General features: G+C 46.8%; 1 protein-coding gene across 13 annotated transcripts in view; it reads left to right on the top strand.

Moving 5' to 3' along the window:
• UIMC1 (ubiquitin interaction motif containing 1) overlaps positions 1-18,487 on the top strand; it is a 59,568-nt gene that overhangs the window by 15,146 nt on the left and 25,935 nt on the right. For 11 of the 13 annotated variants that reach the window (XR_006283203.1, XM_043520621.1, XM_043520620.1 and 8 more), the window contains exons 2-6: positions 1,198-1,349; positions 10,478-10,568; positions 15,535-15,659; positions 15,964-17,118; positions 17,193-17,228. Coding sequence is in view for 12 of the 13 variants with exons in the window: in XM_043520621.1 (XP_043376556.1) it covers positions 1,206-1,349; positions 10,478-10,568; positions 15,535-15,659; positions 15,964-17,118; positions 17,193-17,228 (1,551 nt within the window). In the remaining variant the exon portion in view is untranslated. The remainder of the gene's footprint in view (positions 1-1,197; positions 1,350-10,477; positions 10,569-15,534; positions 15,660-15,963; positions 17,119-17,192; positions 17,229-18,487) is intronic. The other 2 variants (XM_038412664.2, XM_043520619.1) reach the window with 2 other exon arrangements.

The raw sequence follows: 18,487 nt of genomic DNA on the forward strand, positions 1-18,487 counted from the left end.
GATCAATCAGGGTGTATATGGGGGAGTCCCCAACTCCCTAACAATTACTCTTTCCCCTTTCCCCCCAAAGAAACTGTTCCATACCTCTCTCATTCACCCCCAATAGCCTTCCAGGTTCGCTCCCAGGCTCCTTCCCTCTCCCTCTGCTCCTCTGTTACCCCTGACTCCCCCAAGCCTTTGCACTGCTTCTGAGAGGTGCAGGGAATATGTTTCTGTATTGTAGTTTAAATGAATTAGTCAAAGTTATTGTATTAATATGTCTAGGAAGAAACCTATCCGTCAAAAAAAATTTTTAATTTGTTGGCACCAAATTTTAAACTTTTTGGTGCAGAATTCCCCCAAGAATAGCACATGCACCTGCCCTCACTGGTGCTGCACATAACACTCAAAAGGTTGCAATGATAATGCTCGGCTCTCCCAGCAACTCGAGTGCCCTTGCTTATACTAAAAGCTTGAGATGACCCTTTAGGGAGAGTATTTCAGCAGAGGACAGCTTGAATTCGCTGTTCATTGGGAAGGCAGGTCATGTGACATGCATTGTACACGACTCCTTGCTTTCGATCTCTTTTCCACTCTTCTACCTTGCAGAGCTTGTGCAGCTTTTCTTGGAGCTACTGTTCTGGAAGCATAACTACATTATTGGAAAAACTATGGCTTTTGCCCCACATCTAATTGAATATGGAAGCTGACAACTGGTTTTGCTGCTGTGGTTTCCTATTCTGGAGTGCCAAGGCCACCAGGTTGTCAGCATGATTCAACACAACATCTTGGTTTGTTCTGCATCAGTGGTAGTGAAGGGTGGTGCTAATAGGGGACGGCATGGGTCCTTGATGGAGGGCTGGCGATTTCCTGCTGTAAAATTAATAATTGGACACATTTGCCGATGAGCGTTAATGAGAGGAGTTGGGTGGGAATTTACTCATCGCATTGGAGAACAAGAATGGAGGGCAATTCTTGTGAGTGCTGCTGCTCCTCCGAAGCCCCTTCCGAGCAAATCAGCTATGTAAAGCATTCATGACTTGATGAGTGGGAACTTATGCATGTGGCTCCCAACAGCACTAAATCCACCATGCTTTGCAATAAGATCTAATTCCTGGAGTATTTTGCTTAAAATAGTAAAACTGGATGGCTGTTAAGGGAAGACTAAACTAGATGGAAGCAAATGGCTGCTTTCAACCTCTTTATTTTTTTTTTCAGAGTGCAGGATGCCGAGGAAGAAGAAGCATGCAGAAAGCCCTGACTTTCAGGGCCCGGATGGGGAGGAGGAAGAGCCAAGGGGCCTGGTCGATGCCAAAAAGAAGCGTAGTTTTGTGGATGCCTTTATTGTTATATCTGACAGCGATGGAGAGGTCAGTGGTTAAAAAAAGCGGAACCCAAAATCCTGACTGGGGCATGCTTATTGCCCAGTGTATTCCTGCCAAGAGACTGTCCTGAGCAGTACCTACTATGCATCTTAGGGCAGCCTGCTGCACTTTGCCATTAGAGTTCTGCTCTGTTTCTTTTCAAGTTGTATTTCAGATCATGTCCCATTTGGCTAGGAAATGAGCTATCTTATTGGCTAGTGCTGAGTCATATCTCTGAGATTTGATAACCAAAACCTGTCCAAACACAATCTGAAATCTAATTTAAATCATGTTTCCTCAATTGCCTTGCAAATCTTTTTCAAACTTTTTATTTTATTGCTGTTTAACTAAATCACAGAAATGTGGTTCTGTTACATGCAAGTAACTGTTCAAAGTATAGCTAGTGTCAGATCATGAGATTGAATTATGGAGGTTTGAGTGTAATCCACTCTCATCCTTAACCACTAAGCTGTCAGAGGTAACTGCGCTGCTTATGATAGTCTGAAGGTGACTGATAGTGTCATTGGTTCAGGGGAGCTCCAGAGCCTAGAAGCCTGAACTCACAACATGGAAGGTATGTGAGACAGGACCGGATTTGAAAGGATATTTTCATTTGTAATTGTTAAGTCTTGGCTTTGCTTTGCTCTATCAGTGTTTTGGGAGCCTAAGACGCTTTTAGAATTATACAGTTTTAACAAGCATTTCCGTTCATTTGCAAGCTATGGGTCTTAAATCAAGTGCCCTTAGTGCCCACATCTAAAGCATCAGTCTTGACAATAAGGCAATTAACATATGAGGAGCGGAAAAGCACTAGCAGGAAGCAGGAAAAACAAGCTGCAGGGCACATGCTATTGACTGTTATTTCTGCACATTATCTGAGTTCTTCCCCATTGGGAAATTCCGTTAACTAGACAGATCCAGAATGTCTGGCAGTAATAGGTCACTGGGGCTAAACCCTCAAGCTCTGCAATAAGCTAAGTTAACTTCAGATGTCTGCTGTATCACTGGCCTTGACTGTGAAACCGATAAGGAAAGAAGAAACCAACAGCTGTAAGAGATGTTGATGTACATGAAAGATCAGGACCTCTGATTGTCCACAATTATTCCTCTTAACATGCATCTGATTTGTCTCCTCATTTTCAAGCATCTTTTAAAACATGACTATGAAAAGATTAGTCTCCCTGACTATACTGTACGATCAAGTCTATAAACAAAAAAGGGAAATCATTCCTCACCAGTCTATTAGAATTCTTTGAGAGGGGGTCAACATACATGTGAACAAAGGGGATCCAGTGGATATATTGTACTTGGACATTCAGCAAGCTTTGACAAGGTTTCTCACCAAAGACTCTTGAGCAAAGTAGTCATATGATAAGGAGGAAGGTTCTCTCATAGATCAGTAACTGGTTGAAAGGCAGAAAACAAAGGATAGGAATAAATAGTCAGTTTTCACAGTGGAGGGAGGTAAATAGGGGAGCGCCCCAAGGATCTCTACTGGGACCAGTGCGGTTCAAAATATTCATAAATGATCTGGAAAAAAGGGTAAACAGTGAGGTGGCGAAATTTGCAGATGATACAAAGTTGTTCAAGATAGTGAAGTCCAAAACTAACTGTGAAGGGTTACGAAGGAATTTCACAAAATTGTCTTGTGACTGGACAAGAAAATGGCAGATGAAATTCAATGTTGATAACTGCAAAGAAATGCACGTTAGAAAACACAATCCCAACTATACCTATTGTGACAAAGTTCCTGCTCTACCTTGGTGGGTCTTGCGCTTATTGGCGGATTTGCTCGCCTTGGAGCTTCACGGCAGCCCTCAGGTTGGCCGTTTTTCTGAATTCACAGTCCAGGTCGACTCCTCCTATGTCTGACCAGGAGTTGGGAGGATCTGGGGGGAACCCAGGCCCGTCCTCTACTCCGGGTTCCAGCCCAGGGCCCTGTGGATCGCAACTGTCCACAGTGTTTCATGTAACACCTGTGTGACAGCTACAACTCCCTGGGCTACTTCCCCATGGCCTCCTCCTAACACCTTCTGTATCCTCACCATAGGACCTTCCTCCTGGTGTCTGATAAGCTTGTACTCCTCAGTCCTCGTTCTCACTCTCAGCTCCTAGTGCCTCTTGCTCCCAGCTCCTCACACGCACGCCACAAACTGAAGTGAGCTCCTTTTTAAAAACCAGGTGCCCTGATTAGCCTGCCTTAATTGATTCTAGCAGCTTCTTGATTGGCTGCAGGTGTTCTAATCAGCCTGTCTTAATTGTCTCCAGAAGGTTCCTGATTGTTCTGGAACCTTCCCTGTACCTTACCCAGGGAAAAGGGACCTTCTTAGCCTGGGGCTAATATAACTGCCTTCTATCACTCTCCTATAGCCATCTGGCCCGACCCTGTCACACTATAAAATGATGAGGTCTAAATGATCAGTTAGCACGCAAGAAAGAGACCTTGGAGTCATTGTGGATGGTTCTCTGAAAACATCCACTCATTGTGCAGCAAATAGCATGTTCAGAACCATAAGGAAAGAGAGAGATAATAAGATGGAAAATATCTTGAGGCCACTATATAAATCCATAGTATGCCCATGTCTTCAGTATAGAATGTGGTTCTTGTTGCCCTATCTCAAAAAAAGATGCATTAGAATTGGGAAAAGTACAGAGACGGGCAACAGACACGGTGCGGGGGGTGGAATGGCTTCCACCTGAGGAGAGATTAAAGAGACTGGGCCTGTTCAACTTGGAAAAGAGGCGGCGAAGTGAGGAGGTGATCAAGGTCTAAACAATCTTGACTGATGTGGAGATAGAGAATCGGGACCTGCTGTTTACCCCTTCCCATAGCACAAGAGCTGGGGTCACTGGACAAAATTAGTAGGCAGCAGGTTTAAAACAAACATAAGGAAGTACTTCATTATGCAACGCACAGCCTCTGGAACTGGTCAGGGGATGTTGTGAAGGCGAAAAGTATTAACTAGGTTCAAAAAAGAACTAGATCAGTTCCTGGAGGACAGGTCCTTCAATGGCTATTAGCCAAGATGGGCAGATTCACAACCTCCTGCTCTGGGTGTCCCTAAACCTCTGACTGCCAGAAGCTGGGACTGGACGACAGGGGACAGACCACTCGATAATTACCCTGTTCTGTTCATCTCCTCTGAAGCACCTGGCACTGGCCACTGTCGGAAGACAGAATACTGGGCTTGATGGCCATTGGGACGACCCAATATGACCATTCTTATATTTTTAATAAATTCTGATGGCATAACTGGCCATATTACAGAAAGGGATGCTCAGAGAAGCCATTAATGAGCCAGTTAGGTTCTGTTTAAGTGACAGCACCTCACAGTCAGCTGGATAAGTGGGTTTATTCCGTATGGTCTGTTTCTACCTCTCAATCCTTGGCTTCCAGATCTGGAGTCATAGCAGTGCCCTCCAGTTTTCTCTCCTGGGAAGGATCTCTGCTTCCTATGGGTTCTGAATAATAAATGTCCGGCTTCTGTAACTTACCCTCAGCCTTGCAATGTACATCAAGTTGAATTTTAGTCCTGAGCCCTGTAACTGTTGATTTTGCTCCAGCAAGACCTTGTTACCTGTCTATAAGAGGTGTGTAATACTCCAGATAAATAGCAATTTTAAAAACCAATAAATTCTCAGTTCATCTTGCAGTTGTTAGGACATGATTCACGATTCAAAGACAACAAGGAGAGTCTTGGACAGCATAGTGTCAGTGGCCTTTTTCCTTGGCAATCTCCTGGCAGATATCTGTAGTCCCCAATTCTCCTCCTAGACCAGCAGATCTTGTAGCAGAAGCACCTGGAAAGCCTCTGGCTTCTTACTGTTGATGATCTCTGGTGAACTGACTCTCAGGAATTTCTCAGTCATGCTATATTGCTAAGCTCATCACTGCTATTTTGGCAAGTTTCCTCTAATTGCTCAGGGCTTTTCAGTGGCATCTGAAAAGTCTCATCTGCAGGAACTTTTCTGGATAGTGGGTTGTGTAATCCACACTGACTGCGTGTGTCTTATCCTGGAGCCAAGGAACTCTGGTCCTCCTTCTTGGAAAGAGTCAAGCAAATTTGAAACTCTTTTCCCAACTCTGGAAACGGGGAGATGACCATACAGCATTCCCTGCACAAACAGGAAATGCTGTGGGAAGTCTGTGTCACCACATACAAAATGGTTCTGATCCTTTTTGGTTGGTGAAAGCCTCTGGGAAACACCAGGCCCTCTGTTGACAGAGATTGTTGGTGCTTCCTTGAAGGACAATCTTCTATCTATCCTCAGATCTGCAATATTTCAGCCAGCGCTTGAGAAACCAGCTGACACTAGCATTCTCACCAGTTACTGCTCTGTCTCCTGAGAAAAAAGATGCTGTACAATTTGGCTTGTTGCTGAGTTCCACTGATAGAGCCTTGTCAGCTGGAGGTGAAATCTAGCTCTAGTATGGCCGCGTTGCCAGCCAAGCCGATGAGCTATGGGCAGAGCCCAGGTAGCTATGCTAATACTGGTAATAGATCAGCAGCCTTTATAAAGTGATTGTAAAGTGCTGCTGGTTTGCCCGTGAGACCTTTCAGGGGGAGGATGGAGTCACTTGAAAGTGGTTTCACTCAGTCATCCTGTATAGAGCCCCCAGGGCTGTGATGGGTAGCTGCTTCTATTCATAGAGCTTGTGTGAAGTCCCACAGAGACTCAACATCTACACCAAGCCCCTGGGAGAGGTTGCAAGATGCAATGAGTTCAATGCCATCTCTGTTCTGATGATACCCAGCTCCACATCTCCTTCTCATCTGGCACAAACACCACTGTTACCCCAGTGTCCCTCATTTGAAGGCACCTGGCACCTGGATAAATAGAAGCAGGTTTATTTTCAATCCATTGACCAAGATGATGTTGGTAGAAGGAGAGGGAAGGGTTTGAGGGACTGGCAGGAGCAATAAGCTCAACCTCTAATAAATACCTGGCTTCTGTAACTTACCCTCTGGTAGTCAAGGTAGTGTGTAGTTCATCTTGGGTTAGGAGGTGGTCTTGTGGCTTTCTTCTTGGATGCAGGCCTAGCCATGGTGAGAGATGGCTTTTTGACACTTCCACAGTGGGCTACTACGGGGCCCTCTACCTAGGGCTAACTGTGAAGGCCACGCAGTAGCTTTAGGTAGTTCATCATGTAGTAGCCAACATTCTGAGTCTGGCAGAGCCATGAGAGCACATTCCCAAAGTGTTCATGGTCTGCTGGCTCCCTGTCCACTTCCAGATCCATTCCAAGGTCCTGGTCCATCTCTCCAAAGGGCAAGGCCTTGCCATTTCTAAGATTGGCTGTGCCAACAGAGAAGTTGAGGCCTGAGGTCCCCAGGTGAAACGTGAGGAGGAGAAGGGGATTCTCAGGGAGGACCCTTGGCTCTGGAACTTGCTATCACTGGCAATAAAAGCGAGCCTAGATCTGGTGCCAGGGACAGCCCCTTCTCTTTGCACAGGGCTCTCTCTCACCTATCGGAAGCTGCAAGTCTGGCACAAGCCCAGTTGCATCTTCTTGTTGAAGTGTCTGCTTTCAGCAGGTTTATGCTGATGAACTGAAAGTGGGAGCAGAGCGGTAATGGCATGTGAACTGAACTCCGAGACTAATAGAGCAGAGTGTGACTTTGATTTCAACAGCAGCCTTGGTTAGCGCCAGGAGTGGTACTTCCAACATTGAATTGACTTTTAACCGTTAAATTATGCAGGGCTCCTGTGATTTTGGCTCTGCCCTCTTGTTGCATGCTTGGTAGCACAGTTGTGCCGTGCTATTGACCTGCCCTTTCCCTTTGGTGATCTCTTCTGGCTTCCAGTGACCATTTCTTTTCATGAAGATGCTTGAAGCAAGCTCCCTGTCAGGCGTGAGGGCACTCGCTGTGTCCAGGGGAGAGGGAAGGGGAGTCAAACAAGCAGACTCTTTAGAGGCAGGTAGAGTTGCACCTGCCTGCATTATGGCTGGATTTGCTCCTCTGAGTCTGTGCAAAGTGAGTTTGAGAAAGGTAGTTTATTTTTCTACTGCCTGTTTGAGCTCATCATGGAAAAGCAGATGTTAAACATGCAGAGAGCTTTGGAAGCCAACCGTTTTCTCGCTTTTTGGACAATGCTTATAGTGAAATTGCTCATGAGAATGAACCATAAATTAAAGAGCAGATTCCTACAAACAGGGGTGCTGGAACAATTTGTGTGTATGTGTGTGTGTGGGGGGGGGGGCTGAGAGCCATGGAACCAAACTGTGAACCCTGCATATGATGCAAACCACTTCAAGCCAGGGGTGCATTAGCACCCCCAGCACCTCTTGTTCCAGTACCTATGCCTACAAGGAGGAGGAAGTTTGGATTCCTTCAGGTTGCTGCATTTGAAAGCTGTAGCCTGGAGAAGAGGCTTTACCCCAGGCTGACACTGAGAGCAGAAGTGTGCACTGGGCTCATTGCACCCGCCATAGTTATTAGTTTCTCCTTGTACACGGCCTATGAGAGATGATCTTGTAACAGAAAGCACTGGCTGCAGCTGGGAGATATTTAATTGATTAATTGGTTTTTTTGGACTTGGGAGATCTTATTAAAGAAGCATTTGGTTGAGTGGCCCCTTGAGTTTGTACCATCCTTGTCAGCAGATGAGCATTGTTAAAAGGTTGGGCCAGCCTAGAGCGGGCCCCTCTATCCACTGCAGGGATCTCAAGGCTGTCATTGCCTGCATGCAGAGTACTTCTGGGCAAAGGGTTTCTCTGTCCCTGGAGGTGCAGCCTCCCACCTGCAGAAGTAAAACCTAATTAAATGGTGTGTGCCGGTTCTTTGGTTCAGTCAATAAGGAAGATTTAAGACTTTCTGGAGCGGAGATGCTCTGTGTGTGTTGGGCCCATCAGGCATAGCTGGATTCACTCCAGCAGTTCTTTGGTGGAACATCGTGAAGCAAATTAAACATTCCTTTGCATATAATTTTACTCCTGAAATTGTTAAATGTTTAGACCTTGTGTACCCACAAATGGTAAAACAGAGGGGTCTACTGCACTAGGTGACTGAGCGTGTGAGACTAGAGACACCTCAAGGGATTCTGATGCCCCGGTGTGCTGATCTGGATCCCTTTCCAGTCATTTGGGTCCATTTCCCTGTAGCAGGTTTTATAAGTGTTTGTTCCGTGCATGGGAACTTTAAACTAGGGATGGAGGGGGAAACGAGAGCTTTCACGTCACTCCATCGGGGTGTGTGCGTCTCACATACAAAGGAAAGGCCAGATTGCCACATGGCTTTATGGACTTCACCCCCAGCTCCTATGCACAAGGGCCTGTCCGAACGTTAGCACAGGGCTACTCTTCCCAGGCGATTGCAGGGGTGCATGTCACCCCAATGTGGGGCTATGGCAAACAGCATAGGGCGAGGGAGAGTCGGTGTGGGTAGAGCCAGGGGGAAGGAAATAGAGAATCAGTGAAGGGGCCCAAGGAGGTTGAGGGGAGGGTGACCTGGGCAGGGGACTGGGAGTGGAATATTAGTTTAACTGCTGAACCTTGGGTAGGCTGAGGAGGGGGTAGATGGGGAGCTGGAGAGGGGGAAGTTACTCTAATCCCAGCTAGAGCAAATCATGGTATGAAACAAAGTTTTCGCTTTGGAGGCAGAGCAAAAGGAGCAGATCTTAGAAATGATATTGAGAGCGAAGTCAGAGCCTGGGTGTGATTGGAGAAGGGAAAGGAATAGTCAGAACTAACCCTCTGATGGGAGCAGGAGTGTGGAGATATTGCATGCTTGCTCGTTTTGATCCAGTTCTGCAATCCGTGGAGGAAGGGACTGCATAGGCATAATGTATTAGGGTTCCAGGAAACCACTTAATACTGTGTCTTGCAAAATCTTACTTGGCTAAATAATTCAGCTTGGTTTGGGTAGGGACATTCCTGGACTGAAAACCTGCTACAAGGGTATCAGTAAAGAGTAATGATAAATAGCCATGACTCTAGTTCTGGGGAGGTGTGGAGCAGAGGCCACAGGGGCTGGTGTTAGGACGCTTGAAAAATCCCCTGATGATACTAAATTGGGAGGAGGTCCTGACACACATCCGTACAGAGACACAATCCAGAGGGACCTCGCAGGATAAGAACTATGGGCAGGAAACAGCAAAATGTAGATTCAGTTTGGAAGGATGCAGCGTATCTATCCAGGGTGAAATAACCTGAAGTGTGCACACCACATGGAAAGGAGCAGTCTGGGACAGGAACAGCGGCACGAGATGGAGGGTGAGAGCAGACAGCAAATTCCGAATGTGGCTGACACTAAATGCTTTTTGGGGGCTGCAAAGTAAGAGGCCTGGTGTCAGGGAGCAGGGAGATGTTAGTGCCTCTCCAGACAACACTGGGGCCTCTCCCTGGAGAACTGTGTTCATTGTTGGGCCCTGCTTTACTAAATGATGCAGACTGGAAGGAATTCAGTGGCAAGCAATGTAAATAACCAGGGATCTTCAGCAACTGACTGATTTATGTGGAAACGTGTGGCTTGACTAAGTCCTAATAGGGCAATGTATGTAAGCACATGTGTCGTTTTAATGTCTGAATAGTCCCATTGAGTCAATGAGCTTGAAGTAACACAGGTGCTTATGCAGTTTGCTGAATCAAGGCCTGTTGCGGGAAACCACAAGACTACAAATGTTTGAAGGTTTGACCATCACAAAGGAATGGCTGACTGGAACATGTGGAGGCCTAAAGTACTAGGATGGAATTAGGGGCCAGGTAGGCTGGCTGTGCTGACTGGGAGGGGTATGAAGCTGAAAGGTTGAAAGCGCTGCCTCTTGGGGCACTTAGAATTGTCCAGGACAGAACGCTAGAAGCTGTGCTGAAGGGAACAGTCCTCACTTGCCAGGGTGCTGGATGTTAGGAATTTGCTTATGAATATCAAGATTTTACCAAGGCCAGACAGGTACAACAGATGCACTGCATTGCAGTAACTGGCATGAAGTCTATGGTCTCTGTCTGCTCCTGTTTGCATGTCAGTCCGTATCTTTGGTTGCTCTTTTAATGGTTACAGAATGTTCTTCAATTAACGTTTGAAATTCAAATGGAGGATGGTTCCTTAGAGCCAGTGTTTTTGTCTGCGTGTCTTGGGGAAGGGGAAGAGGGCACCACTACTTGTCGTTTATGTACTTTGTTTTTTTCTTTGCAGCAGGAGTCAAAGGAGGAGAATGGATTACAGAAGAAAAGAACCAAGCAGCAGCTGGACAGAGTGAAGTTTGCTGCTAAAAGAAAAATTGCACGTAGGTCTCACATGAGCTGGGTAGAAGGCAACTGAACCGCGGTCAGTATTTTTTGGGGGTGGGGGTGGTGAGTTAAAGGATGCATGGGATTTCAGGCTGACCCCCTGCACAATGATGAATGTCACCCTTCCTGAATAGACTGTCTGTCACTTGTGCATTCCCCAGGATGAGAGTGCACGCACTAGTGCACTTCCTAGGTGTGTGACCGAGCAAGCGCATATCACATCCGATATCTAGGTTAGGTGTGGAGCTGACAAGGAAATAAATGTGTCCAACAGCGCAGGGGTCAGGCTACATCCCCACTAGAGCCGCTGGTTGGGACTGTGTCTTTGCAGCCTTGGAGCTCTGGAAGGCAGCCCTCCAAATAACTTATCCAGTTCAAAACAATACAAGGAGTGAAATGTTTTAGTGCAACAACTGCAGCAGGTGCCGTGTGGAGTGCATCTCTGACGCTGCTGGGAACGCTGATTTCGATGAACTGTGCTCACTGTTTGCATGGTGCCATCGCCTATCACTGCCTGGCGCTTTGCAGGGGTAGAAGCCCTGGCACTTGCCCCAGGGCGGAAAACAAAGGAGATAACAGAATTGGGGGGAGGGGAGAGGGAGGAGATTTTTTGAAACAGCCGTAGGAATTGCATTAAAATGTGACTGACTCATAGACTGTGTCCCTCGTGCTTGTGGCTCAGAGAGCTGTGCTCCTTGTGTAACAAGAAGGACTGACATTTCTGGCTCTCCAGCCACTCTAGAATGGGTCGGGACCTCTGCAGTTTTGCTGGATTTCTGTACACCGAGAATCTGGGCCAAATGGGGCAAATCCTGCCCCTTTGTCTGTGGAGGCAGAGGGTCAAGCCCTCTGCGTGAAGTAGCTGGAATGGGGAACCTGCACAAAGTGGGGAGCGCTAACCCACACTGTGAGTCCAGCTCTCTGGTGTCTTTGTGCCTTGCTGTCCTGCTGGATTTGGAGCTAGGAGTGCAGCAGGTTGCGCTGCCATTTGGCATATCCATGGGCCATTCCTTAGCATAAGGGTGGCCCAGCTGGCCCAGAGGTGCCACCTGTCCCGAGTCTTGACTGAGGTGACTCCTCTGCCACTCCACAGCTGGTGTGTGTGCAGGGGGGAGGTGTCCTGTCCCTTCAGCTCCCCGCACACAGCCAACTGCTCAGACAGAGGCCTGCTGCAGGACTTGGGGCTTCACGCCTTGTGTGAGCTCTTACGTCCTGACCTCGGGTGAGGAAGGTTTCCATGTGATTTGGATGCAGGTCTTGCGTTCTCTGGGGGAAAGGGGTCAGCTAACAATAATGAATTAATCACTTTCACTTTCAGGGCTGCTCTTTTATTTATTATAAACTAGAATTAGGTTTTTGGTGTTTATTTTTAGGCAAATTAAGCTTTGCAGTAAAAATCTTTTTTCTCTGTGTATTTAAACTTGTTTCTTGAATTGCATGGCAAATTGGTTCCGTAAAGGCACTTTGCTTATGGGCAGCGTGGGAGCTTCCTCCCCAACTCATTTCCCATGCTAGGAAGTCTCCACTCTCTCCAGGCTCTGGTTTATAAACTGTAGCCTCCCGTTTTTGCTTTGTTGCCATGTTCCTCATTTTAGCCTAAGCCATAAATATAGTAGATCTGTGATGTTTGATTCAGAGAGGATAAATGGGAAGAGCAAACCCCACAGAAATTGCCCTCTGTCTTTTCTTTTCTGGCTGAAGTTGGTGCTTTAAAGCACATTGGAACATCTTTATTGTAATTGGATATGTGGAAATCATGTGATCCTGCATTTCCATTTGTAAGTGTTAGAACTAGAATTAGTGGGGTTGGCATCTAATTCACTTTGGAAATGTTAAAAGGAAACATAACTTGTGTAGTAAATTGCCATATTAGCATTTTAAAAGACTCTGAAACATTTTAATTTGTTTAGGGCTGTGATGTCTTAAAAACTGTCTGTCTATCTCTCTCCCCTGCCACCATGTTTCTTGGCGGGGCTTGGTCCCAGTGGGTATGGGCTGTTGGATTTCATGCCTTGTCATGATGAACATCTTCAGTGTCTCTTGGAGTGTGGTATGTAGGAAGCTCAGCTTTGGAATAATGGAGCTACTACTCCTTAAAAAATATAAAGTAGAGGCATGCTTGTGGGAAGATTCAGGGTGGGCATGTGCATGGGCTCACCTGTGCCCCTTACTTGCTGGATGGTGGTTTATTTCTCTGAAACCCTGAGAATCTGCCATCTTGTTTGGGACACCCTTGAGATGCATCTTGGCTCCTAAAGCACAGCATCTATTTTCATGCCTCAGAGTTCTGAAATAGTCTGTTTGCACACATCAGTAGGAGGCTAACACAATACTTAGAATTTCTAATCACCATAAATTATGACCAGTATAATCATCAAGCGCACACACTTTGGGAGTGTCTACCTGCAGTGCTTAGATACGATCCGATGTACTATTCTGGGTCTTGCAGACTAGTCAGCGTACAGACAGCTCAGCTGAAACAGATCAGCTCCTTTGGATTTTATGTGATCTGAGCAGCTCCGTCCATTCTCCCAGCAGTTGCGTATTTCCTGGTGGATCTAGGCGTGGGACTTCCCCACTCCTCAAAGCACCTACACATCTGGGAGGGAAACAAACACATTTCAGTTTTTTCTTGTTGGTTTGCCAGAGGCAGCACTTTTCTAGCTGTTCCACATCTACTTGTGTGAAACTGACAACAAAGGTACCATAGGAATTTACTGAGAAATTGGTGCATTTATTGAACTGCCTGTATGTCGATAGCCACATTCTGCAAATACTTGTGCACCTGGGTAACTTTAAGCACATGGGGAGCCCCAGTGACTGCAGTGGGGATTATTTATATGTATAAATGTACTTGCATGTGTAAATGTTTGCAGAGTTGGGTCATAGTCTTGCCTGCCTTACAGGGCTTGGGGTTTGAACAGGAAAGGTGCTGACTGAGTGCAGAGTATTGGTATGTTTGGTGACAGGACCCTTCTCTGATATATGGAGAATTGTCCAGTGTTTACATGGACGAGAAAATTCTCTTTTCATGGTTCCTTCTAGCTGGAAAATTACAGCATGACTTTGTCCAAGGACAAAGATTCCCCTGGGTCCTGAGTGCACTGCAGTCTGCCTTCACTTCACCCTGTTGCTCTTTCTTTTTTCTTTCTTGATTAATTTGTAAAGAAAAATACAGAAACAAAACAGTACACTGCACTGAGATGGCACATAAGTAAATGCAGCAATTGTAGTCAGAGTAGTTGAAAGAATGGTCCAACCTCACTTCAGTGGAGTAAATCACTTTATGTCAGCACAGAATGGGAGAACGTCACCAAAATGTGAGGTCCTGTGGCTGGCTGAATGCAGTTGTGCTGTAACTTGGTGTCATTACGAAAGCCAACACATTCCTCCGTTTTTTCTCAACTGAAATAGTGCCGCTGGATTCCACTTGCAGCTGGGAGGAAGCGGATGGTTTAGAAAGCAGAGGCCAGGAATCCCTGGGTGTGGCTTTACTGGGGGACATTTCTCCTGTAAAGTGGGCTGTGTTTGAGATGGTATAGTTGTGGCTGAAGGGGCCCTTCTGTTCAAAACCCCAATGTTTAGTTGCTTCTCAGCTTTCAGAAAGTGCCCTTTTGGGCTAAGAGGACTCAGGCTTTGTTTTACCCCCAGGGCAGGTGTGCACACACTTGAGGTGGTTGAAGGACATCTGCTGGTTGTGTTTGCGTTCTGAATGTGACAATGTATTTTTCAGCTCCTAAAAGAGCTGCTGAGTTGCTTTTCCACATTCTCCATTCTGCAGGTGTTGTGTATTTTAAGCATAGTGAAGTGTAGGGTCAAAATCTGAATAAATAGGTGTGCTCCCAAGTACCTGCTTTGGTTGAAAAAGGCAGCCTTGCTTCTAGGTCACGGTGACTGAAGAATGCTTTTGGGAGGAAATGTGCTGCTGAACTAGCAGTTCTGAATGTATCAGACCTGGCCCAGTGATCCCTCAAAGCAGTGACGGGAGCAGGGCAAGGGGCCATTTGCACATGTCAGATCTTTCTGGGTACTGTCCAGCAGATACAGCTTTCACCTGCTTCATGGGGTGAGCCCGGCTCAGCACCTTTGCCCTGATCTTCAGTAGGGCCTCCTAGGATATCACGCCACAAGGCAATGTGACGTGCTATGTGGCCAGTAATAAAGTATAATACAAAGGAACTGCTTCTCTGCCATGCCGCTCTGCCAGTGAGACTGAACCTTATAAATACATTCATTCGTGTAGAGCTCTGTGATCAAAGTCGAGTTTCATCCTGTGTCCTTAGGTGCACGTACAGTCCGCAGCAATGCCAAATGCTATCTCTGTTGCACGCTGAGGGGATGAAAAGTCCTTCTGTAGTGAATACACCAAAGGAGTCAGAGCTAAGATTGCTATGGAAACCTTAACTGAATTACCGGACTTTGGGTCAGTGATTCAGCATTGCACAAGTGTATTCTTTTGCATCTAGTACTGTCTGTGCCCGTATCAAAAGTACCTCTTAAGGAAAGCTGAGATTTAACAGCTTTGGTCTGGTGTAAGTTTTTGTCCTAGGAATGTGAGAGTCCCTGGGTACCTTCCTCCATGTGCCACATACGTGCTGGGTGTTCACATGGGCTAGTCTATGTCAGGACATCCAGGAATGTTAATCTGAATTAATTAAAGTGTATATTTGAAGTGGATTAGTTAAATCACATTAAATCCTTGTTTGAACCCCCCTCCCCCGCCACAATTGAAATGGGTTAATTCAGCTTAGTTTGTTTAACTTCTGAAGTGAATTAAGATCCCGAATTAAGGCCACTTTAATTCTCAATTAACAGCATCCACACAGTGGTTAATGTGGGTTAACTAATCCACTTCAAATTCACTCCTTTAGTTAATTGGGATCAGTTTTCCTGAATGTCCTCATATACACAAGCCTGTAGCTTTATACCACCAGGTGGTGTTATCCTGTCTTCTTTCTTTAGAGATGACTGAAGATGAGCAGTTTGCATTGGCTCTGAAAATGAGTGAGCAGGAAGCCAGACAAGTGAACTGCCAGGAAGAGGAAGAAGAGGAGCTTGTGAGGAAGGCCATCGCCGAGAGCCTTAATGTAGGTGTGCCTTTGTGCAGAGGCTTACAGAAATGTTGCTTCACATACTTCCTTAGTTCTCCATGCAGAAAAGGAGTCTTTATGGGGGCTATTTCGTGTGCATTGACGGGAGGACTGTAGCAGTATGGGTGGCTTGTAAGGCATGTGAGGACTAACCTTGGTTGTTCCTTGTGTTGTTGTGCAGTACCTGCGTGTGTCCTGCATTCTGCACTCTGGGCAGAGCATGCATGGCCAAGCCTATCCTTGGTGTTTGTTTTTGTAATAAAGAATTTATCTCTTGGAAAGCAAATCTTTTGTTTTTCAGAGCTACCAGCCTTTAGATTCCCCTGCTGAGACCTCTGCACCACCTCCTGCACGGGCAACATGCGTGCCAGTGCAAAGCCATCCGGCTGAGCGAGGAAAGGCTGAGATCCACGGATCTGTGCCACCTGGCCCCGACTCCCCACGGTCGGAATGCAGCTCCCACTCCCGAAGCACAAAAGCTGATGGGAATGGACAGACAGATGTTGCCAAGAGCCCCCTTGTAGTGCTGACAAGGTTAAGCCAGGAAATAGTTGAAAGCTCACTACTATCCAGCATAATCGTACCTCCAGGGAAGAGCCAGCCTTTAACAAAGTCAAATGAAAAGCCTTCCTCACCAGCAAGAAGCAATTCCAGGGACATGTTACCCAGCCCTTCTAGGGAGAACCTGATCTCCCTGAGTCCCACCTTTGCCCGGTTTACTCCGGGCACTTGGCAACTGACACCTCGGAGATTGTTTTCAGGCTCATGCAGCACTTCAAAAGCAATGGGAGGGGAACAAGACAAGCAGCCTCTGGCTGGCACTGGAAGTTCTGCAGGGGAGCCTACTCCTGGCAGCTCCGCAGTGCTCTGGAAGAGCAGGGCCTTGGAGCCGGGCAGCATTCCAAGGAAGAACTGTGGAGCAGGAGGCCCTGAGCGTGCACCACAACGTGGGCATAGCGGGCAAGGCTCTGTTTGTGTTGAGCATGTGGAATGTACGGAGGGACATGACAAGGCACCTGAGCTTTGTACACTGAGCATGGCCGATGAAACATGCAAGCAGGAAGATGCTAAAGGCATGGTGCACTATTATTGGGGTGTTCCATTCTGCCCCAAAGGGGTGGACCCAAACCAGTATACCCAAGTCATCTTGTGCCAGCTGGAGGTGTATCAGAAGAGCCTGAAGCAGGTTCAGAGGCAGCTTTTGCAGAAGAAGGAGTTTGGTGACCCAGTTGTGCCCTGCTTTTCTCCCCTGAGCCAGGCTGAGCATGGGAAAGGGGAGCGAATAAACAGGGAAAATGGTATTCCTGACGGCACAGAAGATGACAGGAAGGAGCCAGATAGTACTGCCTGGCTTCTCTCCACAAAGAACAGGGAGCCTGAGCAGAATCCAGGGCAGAACTTGGAAGAGGAAAAGACCTCTACGTCCGAGGATGAACCAACCACCAGCTATTGCCAGGTAACGGAGTCGGCTTGCACGTATTGCGCGTGTTGTACGAGCAGTGGGTGCTAATGCTCTTGACTTCTGCCTAGGGGCCAACCTGTGCAACACACCAGACACCAGCAAAGGTCAGTGCCTTTTGTTTCTATGTTTGTGCCCCTGTGGCTCCCTTCCCCAATCACCCAGCTCAGCCTCAGGAGAGGAGAGGGCCCCTTTGCTGCTGCAGTCAGCTCCCAGGCTATACTGAGCACCACAGCGTACTCCCACATGTACAGCCCCATGCCCGGCAGAGCTCCAGAACAGCACCCGCTCTTTCAAGAGCTTCATCCGTCGGGATACAGAACTGCTGAGAGAGCAGAGCCTTAGAGGCTGGCAAAGCACAGGTGAGCGGGCCCAGTAACCTGTGGCACAACAGCTTAATAGCCGCACAAGCTTTCCCAGCAGAAGCCTGCCCTTTTTCTCTTGCGTTTACAGGCAGGTTTGTGGGTGGGGTGCCTATACAGTTGTACTTACCTTTTTCTCTTACGTCCTTTCTACTGCAGACCATAGAGTGAGCTGCTCCATAGTTACGTGTACTTGTGGCACCTTAGAGACTAACAAATTTATTTGAGCATAAGCTTTCGTGAGCTACAGCTCACTGCACTGAATGCATCCGATGAAGTGAGTTGTAGCTCACGAAAGCTTATGCTCTAATAAATTTGTTAGTCTCTAAGGTGCCACAAGTCCTCCTGTTCTTTTTGCGGATACAGACTAACACGGCTGCTACTCTGAAACCTATAGTTAAGTGTGAGAGTGCTGCTTGCCCAAGGGGTTTCTGTGGTAGCAGGTGCTGTCCTGGATTGGGGAGTTTGCAGTGTTAGTCTTCCTGGCCTGAGTTGTTCTGCCTGATGCACACTAGGTGTCAGCGTTTGTCTCTTTTCAGGGCTCTGTTGGCAGGGCTGAAGACAGCTTTCTGTCATTGCTAAGTTTAAACAGATTGCACGTCAGATGAAGTATTTATTATTGCTGTATTTTAGGGTTGTGTCTGCCTTTTCCAACCCTCATTTTTCATAATGGCTTACTCCCAGATCATTGTACAATTGTAGCTTCTCTGTGATGGAAGCCTCCACTCTGTTGTTCCTATTTCCAAGTGTATTTGTTCATTGACCCCAGTTGATAGAAAGATGCTTACCTTGTTCTGTGATATTTATATTCTGTCTGGTAACATTGAACACTCTCAGGGAAAGCGTCATGTCATGTAGAAAGTAGAAGTGCTGTGCAGTCCGTGCTCAGCCTTTGTTTCTTTCTTTCTTGGGCTTGGATTTGGAAGCTATATTTAAACAAGCCTTAAAGGTAACCTGCAGAGGGAAAAAATTGGCCTTGTGCCCTTTTTTGGCTTCTTTATGAT

The sequence above is a fragment of the Dermochelys coriacea genome, chromosome 8 (genome assembly GCF_009764565.3).
Source record: "Dermochelys coriacea isolate rDerCor1 chromosome 8, rDerCor1.pri.v4, whole genome shotgun sequence".
Lineage (NCBI taxonomy): Eukaryota > Metazoa > Chordata > Testudines > Dermochelyidae > Dermochelys > Dermochelys coriacea.